The 23,899-nt window shown below is 39.3% G+C and overlaps 1 protein-coding gene across 2 annotated transcripts in view; it reads left to right on the top strand.

The window, feature by feature from the left end:
- The window catches only part of LOC109891047 (immunoglobulin superfamily member 21), a 266,112-nt gene that overhangs the window by 91,501 nt on the left and 150,712 nt on the right, over nt 1-23,899 (top strand). For both annotated transcript variants that reach the window (XM_020483336.2, XM_020483337.2), the window contains exon 2: nt 4,003-4,115. In XM_020483336.2, the coding sequence (XP_020338925.1) occupies nt 4,003-4,115 (113 nt within the window). The remainder of the gene's footprint in view (nt 1-4,002; nt 4,116-23,899) is intronic.

The following is a 23,899-nucleotide window of genomic DNA, read 5'->3' as shown; positions in this document are numbered from 1 at the left end:
AACACTGTAAAAAATAATTATACCCTTCCCCAGATATATAGTATGCCTCATTACAATTATATCACTGAGATCTATGGACAGTTCCTTGGACTTCATGGTATAAGTTTTGCTCTGACATGCAATGTCAACTGTGGGACCTTCTGTAGACAGGTGTATTTATTTCTAAATAATGTCCAAACAATTGAATTGGCCACAGGTGGTTGTAGTGACATCAAGTTGTAGTGACATCTCAAGAATGATCAATGGAAATTGGATGGACCTGAGCTCAATTTGGAGTGTCATTGCAAGGGGTGTGAATACTTATGTAAATTAGATATTTTTGTAAAACGTGTTTTACTTTGTCATTATGGGGTATTGTGTGTATATGGATGCAAAAACTATATATATTTAATACATTTTTTATTCTGGCTGTAACACAACAAAATGTGGAATAAGTCAAGGGGTATGAAAACTTTCTGAAGGCACTGTATGTGGAACTGCATTATTCATACAGTGCTAAGTTTCCACAGCCTCTACTGTGACATTTGCCATTTAGACAAGGCATGATAGACTCTTTCCCCTGGTGAGTGACATTGCATCCCACTGACTCAGTTGACATTTCCATGGTTACATTTTTTATTTCCCTTCAACATGTGAGAGTTGCATCCATTTAAAGAGAACTCACAGGGAGGGAGGCCAGTACTGTACGAGCCGTGGCTGGGCTCCTCATGTCTTAGAGAGCAATGTGGAGCGTCGGTACTAAGTGGTTGGGATTTGCTCGAAGAGCATCATCTCGTGTTAATGACCTGCAGTCTTCAGCAGGGCTTATCCATTCAAATCAACTCCACAGAGAGGATTTCTCAAGTCTGATGATTAAAGTAAGATTCTGTAATAAGTGTATGGAGGTGCTTTAAAAAGGAGAGACCTTAGTCTTTCCTCAAGCTGTGGAGCTTAATCGTTCCATCACAGGTCTCTGTGGTGTCACTTTAAGGGCCTGTTGACTATGACAAGCAACACACTATCACAACTAATGTGTGTAGAATTATATTACAGTATGTCAGACTTACCACATGTTTAGTTGCATAGTTTGGATCCTTCTAAATAGTCTTCTAACATACATTAAACAGTTGGCTTTCCATAGCAAACATACAGCTAGAGACATTTGAAAACTGAGATGAGGGTTTTCTACACAATTGCATTGGCATCACTCATCAAATCAAATCACATGTATTTATGAAGCCCTTCGTACATCAGCTGATGTCTCAAAGTGCTGTACAGAAACCCAGCCTAAACCCCCAAACAGCAAGCAATTGGAGGTGTAGAAGCACGGTGGCTAGGAAAAACTCCCTAGAAAGGCTGGAACCTAGGAAGAAACCTAGAGAGAAACCCGGCTTTGAGAGGTGGCCAGTCCTCTTCTGGCTGTGCGTGGTGGAGATTATAACAGAACAGTAATGTGTGACTTACTGTAAGTGACTGGAGGGAAGAAGAGAGCTCCTTCCCACTGTGAGTCTGTTAAGATAGAAAATCTGGCAGCCCAGTTAGCTGGGCTTTGAGCAGCAACAGTTGAGTCATACATTTGATATTTATTTAAAACATGTTTTACTTTGTCAATTTTGGGTATTGTGTACATAGATGATACAAAAAAATATTGAATACATTTTCTTATTCTGGCTGTAACAAAACATGTGGAATAAGTCAATGGGTATGAATGCGTTCTGAAGGCACTGTATGTGCAAGTTGGTGCTGCTTGAGAGAGGAAGTTAATCCAATGTCAAACAGCCTGATATGTTTTTTTCTTCTAATTTTACACAGACAAAGCTGTTATACTGTATATAAGAATGTTCAAAGTATAGCTGAGCAAGGTTTATGTTGTTTCAGTAACATTTGTTTCACTTCAGCTGTTTCTTCTCTAGTTATCATAACATAAGCGAAAGTCGCTGAAACAACATACAAAACATGCAGAGCTTTGCACAGACTAATTTTATTTTGGTTTGGTTTTGGTTGGTTTTGAATCCATGTATTTGTCACTGTTTTTATCTATTGGGACCTCAAACATTTGAGAAAACTTTGAATAAATCATGTTGGGCATTCAATCAGAAGTAAGAGATATTGGTTTTGGATGTTTACTGTGGTGTAATCCAAATCTATTTAAAATACAGGAATAATACATGTGTATACAGTACCTTACACTGCTTTTGGTCCCTTTTCTAATTAATTTAAATGAGAAGTGTGCAATCCCCTGAAAATGTATTCCCCATACATGTAGTAATGAAAAACAAAACATGTCAATACATTATATAATCTGTTTCAGATCAAGTCAATATTTAGAAAGTCCCACTGAAATAGACTCTATAAGTATAATAATACAACATTTCGTCAAACTAGACATATTTCCATGTTTGAAACAATCATATCAATATGCATGTGCTGATGTTCCACTAACAGGGATCAGAGTTTGATCTACCATTGAATTGTTGATACCAAGCTTCCTATTACAGAGCCTTCAGAAGGTATTCCTACCCCTTGACTTATTCCACATTTGTTATTACAGCCTGAATTCAAAATGGATTAAGTATTTTTTTCTCACCCATCTACGCACAATACCCCTTAATGACAAAGTGAAAACGTGTTTTTAGAAAATGTTACTAATTTATAGAAACTTAAATACAGAAATATCTCATATACATAAGTATTCACACCCTTGAGTCAATATTTTGTAGAAGCACCTTTGGCAGCGATTAAACTTGTGAATTTTTCTAGGTAACTCTCTAAGAGCTTTATCATTGCTAGACAACCATTTTCATGTCTTGCTATAGATTTTCAAGTGTATTTAAGTCAAACTGTAACTCAGACATTCAGGAACGTTCACTGTCTTCTTGGTATGCAACTCCAGTGTAGATTTGGCCTTGTGCTTTAGGTTATTGATCTGCTGATAACTGAATTCATCTCCCAGTGTCTTGTGGAAAGCAGACTGAACCAGGTTTTCCTCTAGGATTATTATGCTTGTGCTTAGCTCCATTCCATTTATTTTTTATCCTGAAAACTCCCCAGTCCTTAACGATTACAAGCATACCCATAACATGATACAGCTACCACTATGCTTAAAAATATGGAGAGTAGTACTCAGTAATGTGTTGTATTGGATTTTCGCAAAATATACTGTAACACTTTGTATTCAGGACATGCAGTTAATTTCTTTCCCACATTTTTTGCAGAATTACTTCAGTGCCTAGTTGCAAACAGGATGCATGTTTTGGAATATTTTTTATTCTGTATAAGCTTCCTTCTTTTCCCTCTAAAATGTAGGATAGTATTGTGGTGTAAGTACAATGATGTTGATCCATCCTCAGTTTGTAACTCTTTTAAAGGTACCATCAACCTAATTGTGAAATCCCTGCGCAGTTTCTTTCCTCTCTGACACCAGAGTTAGGAAGGACACCGGTATCTTTGCAGTGACTGGGTCTACTGATACACCATCCAAAGTGTAATTAATAACTTCACCATACTCAAAGGGATATCCAATATCTCCTTTTTGAATGTTTACCCATCTACCACTAGGTGCCATTATTTGCGAGACTTTGGAAAACCTCCCTGGTCCTTGTGGTTGAATCTGTTTTTGAAATTCATTGCTCAACTGAGGGACCTTACAGCTAATTGTATGTGTGGGGTACATAGATGGGGTAGTCATTAAAAAATCATATTAAACAATCCATGCAACTTATGTGACTTATAGAGCACATTGTTACTCCTGAACTTATTCAGGATTGCCATAACAAAGGGGTTGAATACTTATTGACTCAAGACATTTCAGCTTTTCATTTTGTATTAATTTGTAAAAAATGAAGAAAAACATCATTCCACTTTGACATTATGGGGTATTGTGTGCAGGCCATTTCAATTCAGGCTCCAACACAACAAAATCTGTAAAAAGTCAAGGGTTGTGAATACTTTCTGAAGGCACTGTATATAGTCATGAAGTGACGTTACAAACCATGCTCATTATTTCTGTCTTCTGCCCTATAGGATATTTGACAGTAACCATTGAGCCCCTTCCTCCTGTTGTTGTGGGAGAGACTGTCACCCTGAAGTGCAACTTCAAGACTGATGGAAGACTTCGAGAGATCGTGTGGTATAGGGTGAGTAAAGCTGCAAGCTCATACACTATACTGTATATGCATGCCATGTACACCAGCCTTTCAATACTAATCAGTGTTACTTAATCCATTTTATTTTTATTTCATATATTTTATATGATGTAGGTATTTAACTCTTGACCAAATACCAATTAGCCTCTCTTCCTCTAGTGGTATAGTGTGACAAATTCCAATTTTAAGAATTAATAAGGGCCAGGTAATTCATGCCAGGTGTGAAGGGTGTCACTCTGGCTTTTGGTTAGGAATATGATTTTACTCTCAGTTATGCCCGGATATTTTGCATAAAATAGAAGCTAATGTGACATTAATAGCAGATGATTACAGTTCAGAGGTTTTATCTACTGAAACAATGGTGTTCCAAAGAGGTCACACCGAAGCACTTGGATGGATGTCAATGCAGCAACAGCTGTTAGCTCACGGCCTGATTATTTCATTTACCCAGAACTCCCCAATTATGCGCCGGTTAGAATTATACAAGTACGCAGTATGAAATATGCTATATTTATTCTGTGTAATTCTGCAGTCATAGACTGTACCCTGGCTGATACAGTTTAGACAAATATATTTGCAGCTTTGCACTTTTCTTAAATCAAATCAAATCAAATGTATTTATATAGCCCTTCATACATCAGCTGATATCTCAAAGTGCTCTACAGAAACCCAGCCTAAAACCCAAACAGCAAGCAATGCAGGTGTAGAGGCACGGTGGCTGGGAAAAACTCCCTAGAAAGGCCAAAACCTAGGAAGAAACCTAGAGAGGAACCAGGCTATGTGGGGTGGCCAGTCCTCTTCTGGCTGTGCCGGGTGGAGATTATAACAGAACATGGCCAAGATGTTCAAATGTTCATAAATGACCAGCATGGTCAAATAATAATAATCACAGGCAGAACAGTTGAAACTGGAGCAGCAGCACGGCCAGGTGGACTGGGGACAGCAAGGAGTCATCATGTCAGGTAGTCCTGAGGCATGGTCCTAGGGCTCAGGTCCTCCGAGAGAGAGAAAGAGAGAATTAGAAAGAGCATACTTAAATTCACACAGGACACCGGAGAGGACAGGAGAAGTACTCCAGATATAACAAACTGACCCTAGCCCCCCGACACATAAACTACTGCAGCATAAATACTGGCGGCTGAGACAGGAGGGGTCAGGAGATACTGTGGCCCCATCCGATGACACCCCCGGACAGGGCCAAAAAGGAAGGATATAACCCCACCCACTTTGCCAAAGCACAGCCCCCACACCACTAGAGGGATAGCTTCAACCACCAACCTACCATCCTGAGACAAGGCCGAGTATAGCCCACAAAGATCTCCGCCACGGCACAACCCAAGGGGGGGGGCGCCAACCCAGACAGGAAGATCACATCAGTGACTCAACCCACTCAAGTGACGCACCCCTCCTAGGGACGGTATGAAACGGTATGTACGGCAGGACCAATCAGAGAGATAGGTAGGAGCAAGCCCATGTAAGGCTTTGTAGGTTAGCAGTAAAACCTTGAAATCAGCCCTTGCCTTGACAGGAAGCCAATGTAGGGAGGCTAGCACTGGAGTAATATGATCAAATTTTTTGGTTCTAGTCAGGATTCTAGCAGCCTTATTTAGCACTAACTGAAGTTTATTTCGTGCTTTATCTGGGTAGCCGGAAAGTAGAGCATTGCAGTAAATAATTCCCTATTTCTTGTAAAACAAGTTGAACTAAAAATTCATTTTATTGGATTTTCAACATTGCAAAACCACATTTATTTTTGTAAACTTTAGCTTACAATTTTTTTTTTTTAAATAAGAATCAAACGGACAAAATTATTGGCACCCTGTAGCTAGTGATTGGTTGCACAGCCAAGATAAATCCCAACAAAAGCAAACTGCTGATTTCAGCTTTCGCTATAGGATATGAATGTAATTCAGATCTCTGGACTCTTTGCTGGCCACTCCAGAACATACCAGCATTTTTTCTTGAACCATTTTTTGTTGCTTTGATGTGTGTTTGGGGACATTGTCTTGCTGGAATATCCACCACCTTCAACAGAGACCCAGTTTTTGGACACTGGGTTAAACATTCCACTCCCCAAAAATCTTGATAATCTGATGATTTCATGATGTTTTGCACACATTCAAGGCCACCAGTACAAGAGGCAGCAAAGCAACCCCACAGCAGTATCGAACCTCCCCCATGTTAGATTGTTGGGAGGGTGTTCGTCCATTTGGTCACTGGTAAACATAAGAAGACCCCACTGCTGAACGAGACACAAGAAAACCTTATTGAACTTCTTAAAAAACAACCTAAACAAGTCTAAATCCTGGGGGAAATGTTGTGGACACACCGCTGTTTCGCTAAAAAGCACAGGGATAGTGATTGATAAATGTAACCACTCTCAAGTTCATAGACATAGATCTGGATGCAAGGACTGACCGTCCATTATATTAAAAAATTGTTTTAACCATGTTTTGAGGCTATACAATGTTTGCTACATTTAGCTAAAACAAGATAATATTTAGCATATTTTGCAATCAATGGGTACATATCATTCATTTATAAGTCCAAAAACGGATGTATCTACTGCAGATTGCCCATTTAATTGCCCATAATTTTCCAATATGAACATCCTACATTTTGAAAGACGGGTCATTATTCTAAATGTAAATCTGTTTAAATAGAAGTGCATCAATGACCAAGTTTAAATAAAATGTCTACGATAAATAGACTTGATGCTATTCCCATTCACCTTTGTTCACTTAACTGCACTGCCTCAACATTGCTGATTATTGAGTCAACCTACAGTGCATTCGGAAAGTATTCAGACCCCTTGACTTTTTCCACATTTTGTTACGTTACAACATTATCCTAAAATTAATTTTTGTAACGGTTTTGTTTAGGTGAAGTAGAGGCGGACCAAAATGCAGCGTGGTGGTTATTCATGTTCTTTAATTTATAAAGACACTACACATGAGATAACTAACAAAAACAACAAACGTGAGAAAACCTAAAACAGTCCTATCTGGTGCAAACACAAAGACAGGAACAATCACCCACAAACACAAAGTGAAACCCAGGCTACCTAAATATGGTTCCCAATCAGAGACAATGACTAACACCTGCCTCTGATTGAGAACCATATCAGGCCAGACATAGAAATAGACAAACTAGACATAGAATGCCCACTCAGCTCACACCCTGACCAACCAAAACATAGAAACATACAAAGCAAACTATGGTCAGGGTGTGACAATTTAAAAAAATATATAATCAATCTACACAAAATACCCAATAATCATAATGCGAAAACTGCTGCAAATATATTAACAATAAAATACCAAAATACCTTAAGTATTCAGACCCTTTGCTATGAGACTCCAAATTTAGCTTTCCATTGATATATTCATTTTTCCATTGATCATCCTTGAGATGTTTCTACATCTTGATTGTATTCAATTGATTGAACATGATTTGGAAAGGCACACACGTGTCCATATAAGGTCTCACAGTTGACAGTGCATGTCAGAGCAAAAACCAAGCCATCAGGTCGAAGGAATTGTCCATAGAGCTGCGAGACAGGGTTGTATCGAGCTACAGCTCTGGAGAAGGGTACCAAAAAATGTCTGCAGCATTGAAGGTCCCCAAGACCACAGTGGCCTCCATCATTCTTAAATTTAAGATGTTTGGAACCACCAAGACCCTCCCTAGAGCTGGCTGCCCGGCCAAGCTGAGCAATCGTGGGAGAAGGACCGGTGAAGCATGATGGCTGCAGCATCATGCTGTGGAGATGTTTTTCAGCGGCAGGGACTGGGAGACTAGTCAGGATCGAGGGAAAGTTGTTTCGGGACAAGTCTCTGAAGGGCCTTAAGTCATGTCTTTGAGCTGGACTAGAACCCGTTCAAACATCTCTGGAGAGACCTGAAAATAGCTGTGCATCGACACTCCCCATCCAACCTGACAGAGCTTGAGATGATCTGCAGAGAAAAATGGGGAAACTCCCCAAATACAGGTATTCCAAGCTTGTAGCTTGGCTGTAATTGCTGCCAAAGGGGCTTCAAGAAAGTACTGAGTAAAGGGTCTGAATACTTATGTAAATTATATATATAAGTATTTGTAATTTTTTGGTTGCAAAAATGTCTGAACACTTGTTTTTGCTTTGTCATTATGGGCTCTTCTTGTGTGTAGATTGATAAGGGGATTTTTTTAGAATAAGGCTGTAACACAATGAAGTCAAGAGGTCTGAATACTTCCCGAATGCACTGTATATGGCTGAGGCAGTGACACTTCTATTATGAGATTTACTGTGAGATTGTTTCTTTTATATAGCCTTTTCTTGGAAGAAAACCTTTTCTCTAGATTCATCTTTACAAATGCTGACATTTCAAGACAGGACACAAAAAGACACTTTACATATCAACCTCAGTATAATACATAATGTTTTGCGCTTTGAAAATGTCATTGAATCAGGAAGGATTTTGAGGGTTTAGTTAAGTTTATATGGAGTCCTTACCTTTGTCTGGCTTTTAAGTTTCTTGCTCTCAAGTGTTATTCTACAATGTTTACATTTGGTGCAGATATGAATGCAGAGTATTTTAAGTAATTTAGTTTCTCTTGATCAATGCAATGCTTTTTACACAGTGAAACTGTCTTCTCTTTGGGGAAATGGGTTTGGAAGAGGAAAGTTAATAGAATGCACATTTACTCAATAATAGATCATTTTTAATGGAGTCCTCACTATCGTTTTTGCCAGGCAGGAACCAGACTGTCTTGGGATTTACAGCTGTAGTGTAAAACAAACTCCACTCACTGAGAGTTAGGCTGTCCACATCAACTATTGGTTAGTGAGGAAAATGCAGAGGTTGTAAAGAGAAACCAGCCTCATGTCTCATGTGCCCACTACTCAATGCAACAGCTAATACATTATATATAAATGATCCACACTCGGCTGCCAAAGTTTCTTTAATCTCAGTCTTTTATTTGGCTAAACTGTCGACTTCTAATTTCCACCCCACTTTCAAATGTAACTGGGGTTGACACCCACCTTGGGAATCATCATATCTAATCAAAGTGTGGCCAACGAGACAGAAGCTGAATGAATTAAATACCTCAGCTAGCCTCATTCATTACCAGGGTGCCGTTATCTTAACAGATTCTGTTTGAGGATTCTGTAATGCACACCAGTGGCAGCCTGCTTCTTGAAACCATGCACATCCTTAGCATTGCTAAGACCTAGTGTAGCCACTCAAGATAATCAAGATTGCTATTGAGAAGCTTTCAGGCTGGCCTAATAGAGTACTACTGCGCAGTATTTTGGTACGTAGAAAGATATACAATAGTAATCTCTTCTTAATTACATTGTTAAAAGCTTTTACTACTATTCAAAACTTGTTCATTAGATTTTTTTCAACAATTCATGTGTGGCATTTGACATTTGGCACACACCTGATAAAGATATTTGTGAACATCACATAGTCAGACAAACTGCATATACTGATGGAAGTTCAATGTGCTTCTTTTTTTTGTATCGTTTTCTGCGTGCCTCTTTTTATAGTTTGGGAATGTAATATTGTTTATTTGCACCTTATAAAGAAGCTATTCAGATCAGCACAATGCCAGATATCTCCCAGGAAGGTAGAGCAGATTTGCATCATACTGTATGTCAACACAATGTTTATGTTAGGGTTTTCTCTGTGAGAGGATATATAAAGCCCCTGAATCACACAAAGCTCAGCTCACTTGGAAGAAACCCCATTTGGGGCTAAAAGTAATTTTGGGGTAAATATTGGAAAATGGATGATTACTCCAACATCCAAGATTTTTGTTTCAACAATACCAATAATGCAAAAAGGCAATTTATACCATTTTTATCCAAAAGTAGAATCGGAAGAATCTTCAATTAAATATTTCTAGTGGTCTTGGTGCGGTAGCTCTAGTGAAGAGCAAAAAAGTATGGAAAAAACAGGTGGGCTATCATACATGAGAGGGCTCACTCAACAATGAGTGTTTTCCCATCTATTGGATGTTTAAATGTATTAGTCAGACCGAAGCACTAATGCTCCTGAAGCAAACACATAAAAGCATCTTGAGTGCATGTTATATTCCACTGAGAGCCACATTCATGTATTGTGCAGTGGGTTCTGTCAGGCCATGGATTAGGCACTGTGGATATGTAATACCATCAAGCTGTCCTCAACATTGTAATAGCATTTCATCCTGATGGGGCTACAGATAGAGTGGAGGAGAGAATCTATATCAGCTCTGAAACCATTCTGAACATGTGCAGTAGGGACATGGAGGGATAAGATGCTGGCTGGGAAGGCCTGTGGAGACTTCTCCTCACTGAGACTCATGGCAGCTCACCTAATGCTGTGCTTGTTCTGATTATGTCACTCTAATGAAGAGATACCCATGACCCTCTCCCTATGGGGACCTCAGTAGTGCTGGCGGTGACGGTGCAGGGTTTCCGCTTGGATGCCTGTTGAGTGTCATTCTGCATTACGCTTAATCTTCCCTAAGTTAACCTCTCTCTCTATATCCCTCATCCCCCTCTCCCTAGTCCCCTGTCTCATTACCACATCTCTCCACCCACTCTGACAGCACTCTTATGGGATCATCTCTCTGGCCAGCATAGCCAGCATAGCCTAGTGCTCTAAACGTGGGCCTTTTACCACTGACCTATCTGATAGGCTCATGCGTGTGAATGAATGCTATCTCACTCATATGGTCCACATGGTTCAGGCATTTTAACCTCAGCCTGTTCCATTATAATGACTCAGGTCAGGTCTTCAACATGCTCTTTGTTAATTTGAGCTCTATTCTTACCCTCATAGTTAATAATAGTAATGCTTACAGGGGAGAGAGAGAAGATGCTGTTAAGATACTGTTTTGCTTTCAACAGTGTGATTATAGACATGGCAAGCAATCTGTGATGTTTAAGTTCAAGTAAATTATATGAAAATAATTTTCATATGAGCCTTGTCTTGATTAAGTTCAATTCTAGAGTATTGCCGTGTGCATTTGGTTAGACACTTGCTATTGTTCCACTTGAATAGATCACATGGACTCTCATGCAGAAATTACTGTTGATTGACAAGTAGAGATTGCAAGGAGAGAGAGGCGATTTAAAGACAGACAAGGAGAGAGAGGCGATTTAAAGACAGACAAGGAGAGAGAGGCGATTTAAAGACAGACAAGGAGAGAGAGGCGATTTAAAGACAGACAAGGAGAGAGAGGCGATTTAAAGACAGACAAGGAGAGAGAGGCGATTTAAAGACAGACAAGGAGAGAGAGGCGATTTAAAGACAGACAAGGAGAGAGAGGCGATTTAAAGACAGACAAGGAGAGAGAGGCGATTTAAAGACAGACAAGGAGAGAGAGGCGATTTAAAGACAGACAAGGAGAGAGAGGCGATATAAAGACAGACAAGGAGAGAGAGGCGATTTAAAGACAGACAAGGAGAGAGAGGCGATTTAAAGACAGACAAGGAGAAAGAGGCGATTTAAAGACAGACAAGGAGAGAGAGGCGATTTAAAGACAGACAAGGAGAGATGTACAGTAAGTGCTGCTCTTGTAAATAGAGGTAGGCTGTATTGAAAGTAAGCCTTTCTCAGAATTTCCTTACTGAAAGGACTTTGATGTTTGCTGTCACTAGTTCAGTGCGCTGCAATAGGAGTAGCACTTATTTGGTGTGGAATCCATTTTCTTTTTCACTGATTTTGCTTTTCTTCTGTGTAATAGATTACAGTCTCCCACGAGTGCTTCACTTGGGACTATTAGACAATGAGAAACCAGTTATTTGAGAGAGGTAGCATAAATTATTAGGATATATGAGAAGAACATTGAATAATATTTATCTCTGCTAAATACAGTGCTATGAGCATGAACAATGAACCTATAACTACCCAAGGAGTAAACAAAGGAACGCAAAGCCGTCATTCTCTGAGAACTTATATTCAAATGTGATATACTGATCAATACTGTACCTCCCCCTCAATAACCGTCCCCCTGATGACTATCCAACCTTTTGTTGGTAAATGTTAGCTAACTGCTTACAAATCTTTCAAATATGGAAACATGGAAGTTTCCTGGAAATATATATTATTAAAATACATTGTTTCAGTCCTTCTGTTTGGTTTCCTTAGAGAATTAATACAAAAAATAAGTGTTTCCTAACACACTGTGACCTGATTCCTGCAGTCTAAGCTGGAACATAAAAGCAATCGTGGCATGATGATGAGACTGAGAGAGTTGCTGCTGCTGCCCACACAGACTCCCCCTGCACCTCATCCTATTCTAATATCTCTTACGTTTACACTGTCTTTGTTTGTGCATCAGATTTAACTTGTGGCCCACATTTCTGTACAAATCCCATTAAAGATATTGACACTGAAAATGCACAAGATCATGGGTATGCAAATTACTTTTCACTTGGCAGTAATACAACACCAAGTGCATTGCCTAAGGGCAAAATCTATAGCTGGCTGGACTATTCAGTCCAGAGTTAAGTGGTTCTGTACAGATACATGTACATTTGAACAGGGAGAGGATGGCTTATTTGATACTTGACGCAGAAGTGGTGTGTTTCTCTCTCCGGTAATCCTGTTTCCTGACTGCGGAGAGACGGAGGGAGGCGTCACATTCCAAATCCGAGTTGGAAAAACTCAGAGACTGGGTTGCCCAGGCAACAGGAATCTGCGAGCACAGTAAAGAGTTCTCTGACTGTGTACACACAGCACACTCCTGTGGGTTTTTTTGTGTGCCCAACTTCCTGCTGCTTTAAACCCCCAAGTGTAATTGTGTCATTGTAAAAATGGCTCAGTTAGTTGGAATATCTTGATTGTATTCGGATTCACCCAAAACTATATATATATATATATATATATATAAAGTGTTCAACAAATCTAAATATTTTACATTTTAGATTCTTCCACCCTTTGCCTTGATGACAGCTTTGCACACTCTTGGCATTCTCTCAAACAGCTTCACAAGGTAATCACCTAGAACACATTTCAGTTAACAGGTGTGCCTTGTTAAAAATTAACTTGTGGAATTTATTTCATTCTTAATGAGTTTGAGCCAATCAGTTGTGTTGTGACAAGGTAGGGGTGGTATACAGAAGATAGCCCTATTTGCTAAAAGACAAAGTCTCAAATAAGCTCAAATAAGCAAAGAGAAATGACAGTCCATCATTACTTGAAGACATGAAGGTCAGTCAATCTGGAAAATGTCAAGCACTATGATGAAACTGGCTCTCATGAGGACCAACACAGGAAAGGAAGACGAATAGTTACTTCTGCTGCAGAGGATTAGTTCATTAGAGTTACCAGCATCAGAAATTGCAGCCCAAATAAATGCTTCACAGAGTTCAAGTAACAGACACATCTCAACATTAACTGTTCAGAGAAGACTGCGTGAATCAGGCCTTCATGGTCAAATTGCTGCAAAGAAACCACTACTAAAGAACACCAATAAAAAGAAGAGACTTGCTTGGGCCAAGAAACACGAGCAATGGCCATTAAACCGGTGGTGATGAGTCCAAATTTGAGATTTTTGGTCCAACCACTGTGTCTTCGTGAGACACAGAGTGGGTGAACGGATTATGTCCACATGTGTGGTTCCCACCGTGAAGCACGGATGAGGAGGTGTAATGGTGTGGGGGTGCTTTGCTGGTGACACCGTCAGTGATTTATTTAGAATTCAAGACACACTTAACATCTGGTTTGCGCTTAGTGGGACTATCAATTGATTTTCAACAGTACAATGACCCAACACTCCTCCAGGCTGTGTAATGCTATTTGACCAAGGAGAGTGATGGAGTGCTGCAGCAGATGACCTGTCCTCCACAATCACCCGACCTCAACCCAATTGAGATGGTTTGGGATGAGTTGGACTGCGGAGTGAAGGTAAAGCAGCCAACAAGTGCTCAGCATATGTGGGAACTCCTTCAAGACTGTTGGAAAAGCATTCTAGATAAAGCGGGTTGAGAGAATGCCAAGAGTGTGCAAAGCTGTCATCAAGGCAAAGGGTGGCTACTTTGAAGAATCTAAAATCTAAAATATATTTTGATTTGTTCAACACTTTCTTAGGTATTACATGATTCCATATGTGTTATGCCATAGTTTTGATGTCTTCACTATTATTCTACAATGTAAAAAATAGTAAAAATAAAGAAAAACCACTGAATGAGTAGGTGTGTGCAAACTTTTGACTTGTACTGTATATATACATTTGAAGTCAGAGGTTTACATACACTTAGGTTGGAGTCATTAAAACTAGTTTTTCAACCAATCCACACATTTCTTGTTAATAACAAACTATAGTTTTGGCAAGTTGGTTAGGACATCTACTTTGTGCATGACTTGTAATTTTTCCAACAATTGTTTACAGACAAATTATTTCACTTATAATTCATTGTATCACAAATCCAGTGGGTCATACACTAAGTTGACTGTGCCGCTAAACAGAAAACGATGTCATGGCTTTAGAAGCTTCTGATAGGCTAATAGACATAATTTGAGTCAATTGGAGGTGTACCTGTGGATTTATTTCAAGGCCTACCTTCAAACTCAGTGCCTCTTCGCTTGGCATTACGGGAAAATCAAAAGAAAACAGCCAAGACCTCAGAAAGAAAATTGCAGACCTCCATAAGTCTGGTTCATCCTTGGGAGCAAATTCCAAACGCCTGAAGGTACCATGTTCATCTGTACAAACATTAGTACGCAAGTATAAACACCATGCACCTATCACACCGCTCAGGAAGGAGACGTGTTCTGTCTCCTAGAGATGAACGTACTTTGGTGCAAAAAGTGCAATCAATCCCAGAACAACAGCAAAGGACCCTGTGAAGATGCTGAAGGAAACAGGTACAAAAGTATCTATATCCACATTAAAACGAGTCCTATATGGACAGATCCTGAAAGGCCACTCAGCAAGGAAGAAGCCACTGCTCCAAAACCCAAATAAAAAAGCCAGACTACGGTTTGCAACTGCACATGGGGACAAAGATTGTTCTTTTTTGAGAAATGTCCTCCTGTCTGATGAAACAAAAATAGAACTGCTTGGCCATAATGACCATCGTTATGTTTTGGGGAAAAAAGGGGGAAGCTTGCAAGCTGAAGAACACCATCCCAACCGTGAAGCAGTGGGTGACAGCATCATGTTGTGGGGGTGCTTTGCTGCAGGAGGGACTGGTGCACTTCACAAAATAGATGGCATCATGAGGTAGGAAACTTATGTGCATATATTGAAGCAACATCTCAAGCCTTCAGTCAGGAAGTTAAAGCTTGGTCGCAAATGGGTCATCCAAATAGACAATGACCCCAAGCATACTTCCAAAGTTGTGGCAAAATGGCTGAAAGACAACAAAGTCAATGTATTGGAGTAGCCATCACATATCCCTGATGTCAATCCAATAGGAAATTTGTTGGCAGAACTGAAAAAGCGTGTGTGAGCGAGGAGACCTACAAACCTGACTCAGTTACACCAACTGACCAGAGAAATGAGCCAAAATTCACCCAAATTATTGTGGAAAGCTTGTGAAAGGCTACCCGAAACGTTTGACCCATGTTAAACAATTTAAAGGAAATGCTACCAAATACTAATTGAGTGTGTGTAAACTTCTGACCCACTGGGAATGTGATGAAATAAATAAAACCTGAAATAAATAATTCTCTCTACTATTATTCTGACATTTCACATTCTTAAAATTAAGTGGTGATCCTAACTGACTTAAAACAGGGACTTTTTTCTCGGATTAAATGTAAGGATTTGTGAAAAACTGAGTTTAAATGTATTTGACTAAGGTGTATGTAAACTTCCGACTCCAACTGTATATAGTGATGGGTGAATCTGAATAATGTGTAGCAGCTTAAAAATATATCTGGATTCTTAACCCAACAACTGATATACACTGAGGTATACACTGAGTATACAAACATTAAGAACACCTGCTTTCTACATGACATAGACAGACCAGGTGACTTCAAGTGAAAGATATGATCCCTTATTGTGGTCACCTGTTAAATTCACTTCAATCAGTGTAGATGGAGGGGAGGAGACAGGTTAAAAAATGATTTTTAAGCCTTGAGACAATTGAGACATTGATTGTGTATGTGAGCCATTCAGAGGGTGAATGTGCAAGACAAAAGACTAAAATTGTCAGAGTCGTGTGTATAGGTGGCAGGGAAGTCAGGTGCAGGAGAGTAAAAACGAGTGTAATGGAGTCCTTTTAATATATGTCCACTAAACATGCTCCAAAACACTAAATGTACATACATAAGAAACAAGGGTACGAAGACCCGTTGCGCACCTATACAACCACCTATACAACCACCTATACAACCACCTATACAACCACCTATACAACCACCTATACAACCACCTATACAACCACCTATACAACCACCTATACAAACATAAACAACACTGACATAAAACAATCTCTGACAAAGACATGAGGGGAAACAGAGGGTTAAATACACAACAAGTAATGAATGGGATTGAAACCAGGTGTGTAGGAAGACAAGACAAAACCAATGGAAAATGAAAAATGGATCAATGGTGGCTAGAAGACCGGTGACGTCGACCGCCGAGCACCGCCCGAACAAGGAGAGGCAACGACTTCGGGTGAAGTCGTGACAAAAATGCCTTTGAAGAGGGGAATGGCAGTAGGTGCCAGGTGTACTTCTTTCTGTCAAAGCTTGGTTTTTTCAAACTCAACAATTTCCTGTGTGTATCAAGAATGGGTATACTCAGTGTAGATCATACGGTGCAAAGACACATTGCTGTATTAACAAGAATAGGACATATTCAGGCAGTGAATGTGATTTATTTGGATATTGTCTATAACTCTCCACATAAATGAGTGAGTACTATTTTAGAAAGACCAATGCAATTTGTTCCAGTTGGAAGTTCTTCTGAACATGGGGCTGAAATCCATGTTGACTCTTTTGGTTGTTCACTGATCCATTTATGTTTGAAGCTGGCCCAGTGGAGTCGCATACAGCGCCCTGATCATGAATCTTGCAATCAATGATCCAAGTAGTTGTTTGACAAGCTCAGATGTTTAAAGACAGTTTAGCATTTGTTTAATAGACTTTAACTTTCAGAGATGCATTGTTGACCTATTATCCTCTATGGGATCGGTGTCCTTAAACCGGCACAGTTGTTGCTCAATATGCAATAATGTGACTAGAATGACATTGTAAACAACAGCCAACTTTCCAGGACATAGACATGTCTTATATGGGCAGAAAACTTTAATCATTGTTAATCTAACTGCCGTGTCCAGTTTAAAGAAGCTACTACAGCAAAAAAAATACACCATGCTATTATTTGAGAATAGTGCACAACAACAAAACACTTTTATCACAGAAACTGGTTTGAAACATTCACCTCTGAAGGTAAACATTCAGTAATCTTGCTCTGATTTGTCATCCTGAGGGTCCCAGAGATAAAATGTAGCGTAGTTTTGTTTGATAAAATCAAGTTGTATGTTCAAATGTAGGAACTGGGTTCTGCAGTTTGACCCCACTGCTATCTCTGGCTCCACACCCACCCTGCACAGCCATCATGATATGTGAAGGTTAGTGTATTTTCTGTAAGGAAGCTAATGATCCATCATGTATGACATTCCTGGGAGTGTGTAGCCTCACATTTTTTATTACCATAACATTTTTGTATGTTCTCCATAGTTATGTACTTGAAAATATAGAAATTGACCAATTCGGCACATTTGGGTAAACTCCTGGCAAACTTGATACAAAATATTGTCTAGTGATGTAATTCTTCACTGGATCAGTCTGACATTTTGCAGACATGCTGCTGCCATCTTGTGGACAGCATCTAAATTACACCTAGAATCCTTCATCACTGTCTGGTCTTTCTCTTGCATTTCAAAGATGCAAAAAATTATGGAATGTTATTATTGTTTGTTTTTTGTTTGTATTATCTTTTACCAGATCTAATGTGTTATATTCTCCAACATTAATTTCACATTTCCACAAATTTCAAGACTATGCATATCCTTGCTTCAGGGTCTGAGCTACAGGCCGTTAGATTTGGGTAAGTCATTTTAGGCGGAAAATTGAAAAGTTAGTGTCCGATCCACTCAGATATTTGGGTCCTCAGTCACCACTAATTTCATCCACTGAAGGTCACACTATGTAGATGACCCCCCCAACATAATACTATTTACTAATGAGTACTATCCTTATTAATATGTTGTGGAAATTGCAATTAGTTCTAGTTAGATAGGCGGTGGAACGATATGCATGATCTATGTTTCCAAAAGAAAAGGAAATCTTCTAAATACATTGGAAGTTTTATTATTACGGTCTGTTATAATGATTTTCCTGGTCTGGCTGGTAATTATATGAGCATGTACAATTTAAATAGAAACAGGGTATAATGGGACATATGAAACAGCACTGATTTCTAATCAGTTCCTTTGCTGTTGATTTTTATCCCTGGGTGTTGCAAAGTAGTTATACATTTGTCATCACATTTCTGCAGTGAAAATCATCCAGTCATGCTTTTGATCTGAGACTTTGGCAATGTTTATTTAAATAAAAATAACTATTGCAGTGTGTTCCTTTCCGATGTATACTTTACATGAAAATAGAAAACTTACTTAACTTACTTATAACAGTCCACAGCCTGTTCCTAACAAAAGCCTCTGTCATCATCTCAATCAGTCTCTTGCTCTCTGGTGAATCTGGGCCCAAGGGGATAGTGGAGATAAGGTGATATAGATCACTGCACCACAGCCTTCCCTTTTGAGGATGTCACCATGGCAAATAAGCCGCCTGTCCTATATTACATTATAATTACTCTGCTGTGTCAACAAACTGCAAGAAGTAATTTTTCACTCATGATGCTGGGACCGAAGGCATTACATCTATATGTTTCAAATGTAATTAGGGTAAAGCATGGTATTGTTGCACTGTTATCAGTGAATAAGAACCATCTCCTCATATTGAATTCCTTTAGATCGCCCAGGATTCTGACATAATCTAGTGCTACCACCATTTTACAGGTATACTTACAGTACTGTATATAATTCATTACGTTATACCTCTATGAGCATTAACCTAATTGGATGACTCATTGAAACATACTTTAACTGTTTCCGAAGTTCCCGTGTAATCTTACACTACTCTCCATCTCAATACTTACAATTTATATAATTCCTCCCATGATGCAATGAACCATATTCATGGATTATAGTGGTGCAGACGACAGGTCCAATTCTGTATTCCGTTCCTCAGTGGTTTGTGTTATCTAATGATGCTGAAGAAAAACATGGCATACTCCTCCTCTCCACAGAAACATAAAGCTCTGGTAACTTTTAGAAAGCTTGGACATCGACAATCTCCAAAGTAAAACCACAGCAGATTTTCTAAATCCATTTTGCTATCACAGAATGATCAAACATGAAAGTGATTACTTAGCGATTAGGAGTGGATCAGGGGCTGATTGTGACATTTGCCTTAGAGGGGGAAGAGATTTCCATGCTTTTGAGTCTTAGCAGTAGCCTGTTTGTAAATACAACTAAGTGAGTTCCTCTGGGGACATTGGAAAGAGAGACTGGTTCCGGGAATGAATGCCAAACACCAAAATAAAAAGAGCGAAATACTGAACACAAGGATGTCATGGCAACCTCCAGCAATGAGAGAAGAGGCATTTGAACCAGACAATATACCAGACAATTTACAGGATAACAGGATAAATGCATTAGCTTATCTTTAGTGTGTGTGTGTGTGTTTGTTTGTGTTGTGTGTGTATGCATCAGTAAGAGTCCACAAATGCTCCCCTTATTTACAGTAGATCAGCCACAAATATTAAGTTAGGAGAGGGAGCTTTCAGAGGACCACTTAATCTGGGTGAGGCCGAGGGAGACATGATGCCGCTGCTTAAATCCTGCAATTTGCCGTCAGAGGCTTTTGGACATAGTCGTTTGCACTTTGTCATTTTAGAGGGATAGGGAGGTCAGCTGTGTCAGTTGTTTGGGCTCTTTGTTGTCTTTAAAGGCCGTTTAACATGGGTATCATGCTGAGACCTCCATCTCTGCTTTCAGAAGGGCCAGCAGGGAAGAGAATGGTGAATAGCCCATATTTTTGTAAGGCATGATGTATGACGTTGTCCAACTTTTATAGAGGCACAGAATAACAACACTAAATGGTTGTTACCACCATTTAATCCACCCTTAGTAAAAAACATTGTTGGGGATTTGTTGTGTGTATTTCAGCAAGAGATTGGTTTGAAACTCCTTTTGATAGAAACTCAAGTGAGTGGTTAAGTCAAGTGTTGGTGACTGACTGGAATCGATCATTGCAGCTGAGGTCCAAGCCTATAATTGGTGAGGTGAACAATAATTTCCTCCTCGTTAGTCCTCTGGTCACTCCAGAAGTTACTCCTCTGCCCTGCACCACTCATGCACTGACTGTATCTACTGTATGACTTTATAAGTTTCACTCTCTGGGGTTGTTAATTTCTCTTTTAATCTGGCCCTAACTTTAGCATGCCCTTCCCCAATGGATGCATCTCTTGTGGCCTTTCTTTGAAATAATCCAGTGGCTGCCTTATCCGACCTTTACAGTTTCCTCAACTGTTTCCATGATTCACTTTTTAATACCCCCTTATCAGCACTACAACCATGTGACTTTTAGAACCAACCAAAGTGCAAAATGACTCTGTGTAGTGTCACTCAGCGAAATAAACACTACCGTTCAAAAGTTTGAGGTCACTTAGAAATGTCCTTGTTTTTGAAAGTAAAGCACATCTTTTGTCCATTAAAATAACATCAAATTGATCAGAAATACAGTGTAGACATTGTTAATGTTGTAAATGACTATTGTAGCTGGAAACAGCAGATTTTCTTATGGAATATATTTTTCATATTATTTTGCTTTACACTGTTACCTTAGTGTTGTAACAAAAATCATATTCCCCCTAATCTATGCACAAGAACCACAGCCGTTTAACACAGGAATTGCATCATCTACAATGAGTAGGGATGATAAGTGAAAATGAGTCACATTAAGCACCAAAGCATGCGTGAAATGGACAGAGATGCATTGTTGTATTTAGCTTCTTTTTTTAATTATCAATGGACACTATTATAGTATAACGATTTTCTCTGAGATTGTGTCACTGGTTTTATAGTCTGATATGTCCATTAAGGATGAGGTAGGGCAGTGTGTGTGTGTGCTCTGTAATGTGAATAATTCTTCAGGCATTTTGAATCATTATATTTTTCTATAGACTATTTGTCCATTGTTTTTATCATACTAGGACTGATCTTGACAAGCTTTCAACTATTTATACAGATGGCTATTCTCTGTCCTGTTGTGTAAATGGTTTCTCACTGGTTGCGGTGAATCATTGTCTGTATTATAGCTTGCCTGGCAGACCCCTTATGTAGTTCAAGGAATAAGGAAACAAGATGACAAATGCCATGACAATTATAAAAACTCCTTGACTGGGCTACCTGAAAACGTCATATTTGTTTCCTGTGTTTATTTTGTTCCAGCAACTTTCAGCCTGACAAATGGAGAGAGATAGATATCTCAGTCTCCCCATGAGCTAGACCAAAGTAATATTCCTAAGGTCAAATTCATCCATTGTTGGACTACCCCTGATTCAATATTGTGATGATAAAGAAGCAATATTCTATATTCAAGTACTATTTTGTGTAGAAACATGCATCCATTTAGTAAAACCTGGATTAGGTATACAAATACTTCCTGGTATGTGAGAATGATGTTATTCCCCGGGACTGATGTGATCCAGAAGATTAGCCACTTCCAAACAAAGATGTCTCTGTAATTTAGGCTTCCGTGGCCTCTCTTCCCTGCTGATGTAGCTTATGTTGACTCGTTTACGATCGATCATCCACTGAGACAAAGTGTTATGTTAGTTTTCCCATTACTGCGGCACTGAAGTATTGACAAGCTGCTCGCCCGCTCTATATTTCTCACCCTGGTATTGGTGATTGGTGCAAGGGCCATCATGAACCTTTTAGGTAAAGTTAGAATCACGAAAAGGATTATTGTGACCAAATACTCTTTCATTAAAATGACTTTGCATGTCTGAAAATACTATCACCTAAATTGGAGCTGGGGTGACTAAATTGCCATAACATACATCACAACACTTGTTTCACAAATAGAATATATCAATGCAAATTGATATGCATGTACATACACAATTCTATAGGGAGATGCGGGTAGTTTTACTTAATTTCACTTATCTCAAATGTGGATTTTCCTGTTAGTATATTAATGTATGCGATAAGTAAAGGAGAACATTGATTTGTTGATAAAGGTGTTAACAGATTGTAATATATTAAGGCAAAGTTTTCTGCTGCTACTATTTAGATAAATAAGCACCTCCTCTGCAGAAAAAAATTATGAAATAGAGAAGTGTCCTAGTTAAGATGAAAGCTTGCTTTTAGCACCAACTAAAAAAAATATGAGCGTACCCTAATTTCTATTACAGCATATTGGATGACTGATTCATATTTCATTAACCCAGCTCAATGTAAATTCTATAGATTTAGGCTACTCCATGATACTAAAATTATCCCTGTACCCTTCATGAGGTTGCTGCAACATAGCCTATGTTGTAAACTCTTATTGAGACAATTTTGAGTAATCAAGGTGACAGACAGTGACACATTCAATACCACCTTGCACACTCTTGTCTGCATTTAGCTGATCTAGGGTATAATCATTAGTCCAACAGTTGCAAATGAGTGTTTTTAGTGGTATGTTTAACGTTCTGGTATGTTTATCCTCATTTTATTCAATTTCAGACCAGAGAATCTTGTTTCTCATGTTCTGAGAGTTCTTTAGGTTTCTTTTGGTAAACATCAAGTGGGCTGTCATGTGCCTTTTACTGAGAAGTGGCTTCCGTCTGTCCACTCTACCATAAAGGCCTGATTGGTCAAGTGCTGCAGAGGTGGTTGTCCTTCTGGAACGTTCTCACATCTCCACAGAGGATCTCTGGGGCTCTGTCAAAGTGACCATTGGGTTCTTGCTCACCTCCCCTGACCAAGGCCCTTGCTCAGTTTGGCCGGGAGGCCAGCTGTAGGAAGAGTCTTGGTGATTCCAAACTTCTTCAATTGAAGAATGATGGAGGCCGCTGTGTTCTTGGGGACCTTCAATGCTGCAGCATTTTTTGGTACCCTTCCATAGATCTGTGCCTCAACACAATCCTGTCTCGGAGCTCTACGGACAATTCCTTCGACATCGTGGCTTGATTCTTGCTCTGACATCCACTGCCAACTGTCGAACCTTATTTAGACAGGTGTGTGCCTTTCCAAATCATGCCCATACAATTGAATTTATCACAGGTGGACGCTGTAGAAGCATCTCAAGGATGATCAATGGAAGCAGGATGCACCTGAGCTCAATGTCAAACAACATATAAGGATCTATAAGAAAAGCTGTTATCATGAGTGCTTTTATAACCTGATTGTGGGTTTAAACACTCCAAAACTCCAAACACAAAGCAAATGCTTTATGATCTACTTTAAGGCATTTTGCCACTACTACCCAGATGTAATGATAGAAACCCCACAGCTTTCATCTCTCCTTTCTCTTTAAATGTCAATGGTATAGCCTTTGGAATCTACTAGAAACCCGAAAGCTCTCTTTCATCCATGGTCTTTGTCATAATTTTGGAGCGAGACTGTGATTCCAGGCTTTCTTTGCGGACCGGTATCTCAGCCGGGATTATCTATGGTCTAGTTAAACCCTTTTCCTTATGAAGCTAATGATTGAGACATGCTG

This window comes from Oncorhynchus kisutch, linkage group LG5 (genome assembly GCF_002021735.2).
Source record: "Oncorhynchus kisutch isolate 150728-3 linkage group LG5, Okis_V2, whole genome shotgun sequence".
Lineage (NCBI taxonomy): Eukaryota > Metazoa > Chordata > Actinopteri > Salmoniformes > Salmonidae > Oncorhynchus > Oncorhynchus kisutch.
This window is presented reverse-complemented; position numbering and strand designations above follow the sequence as displayed.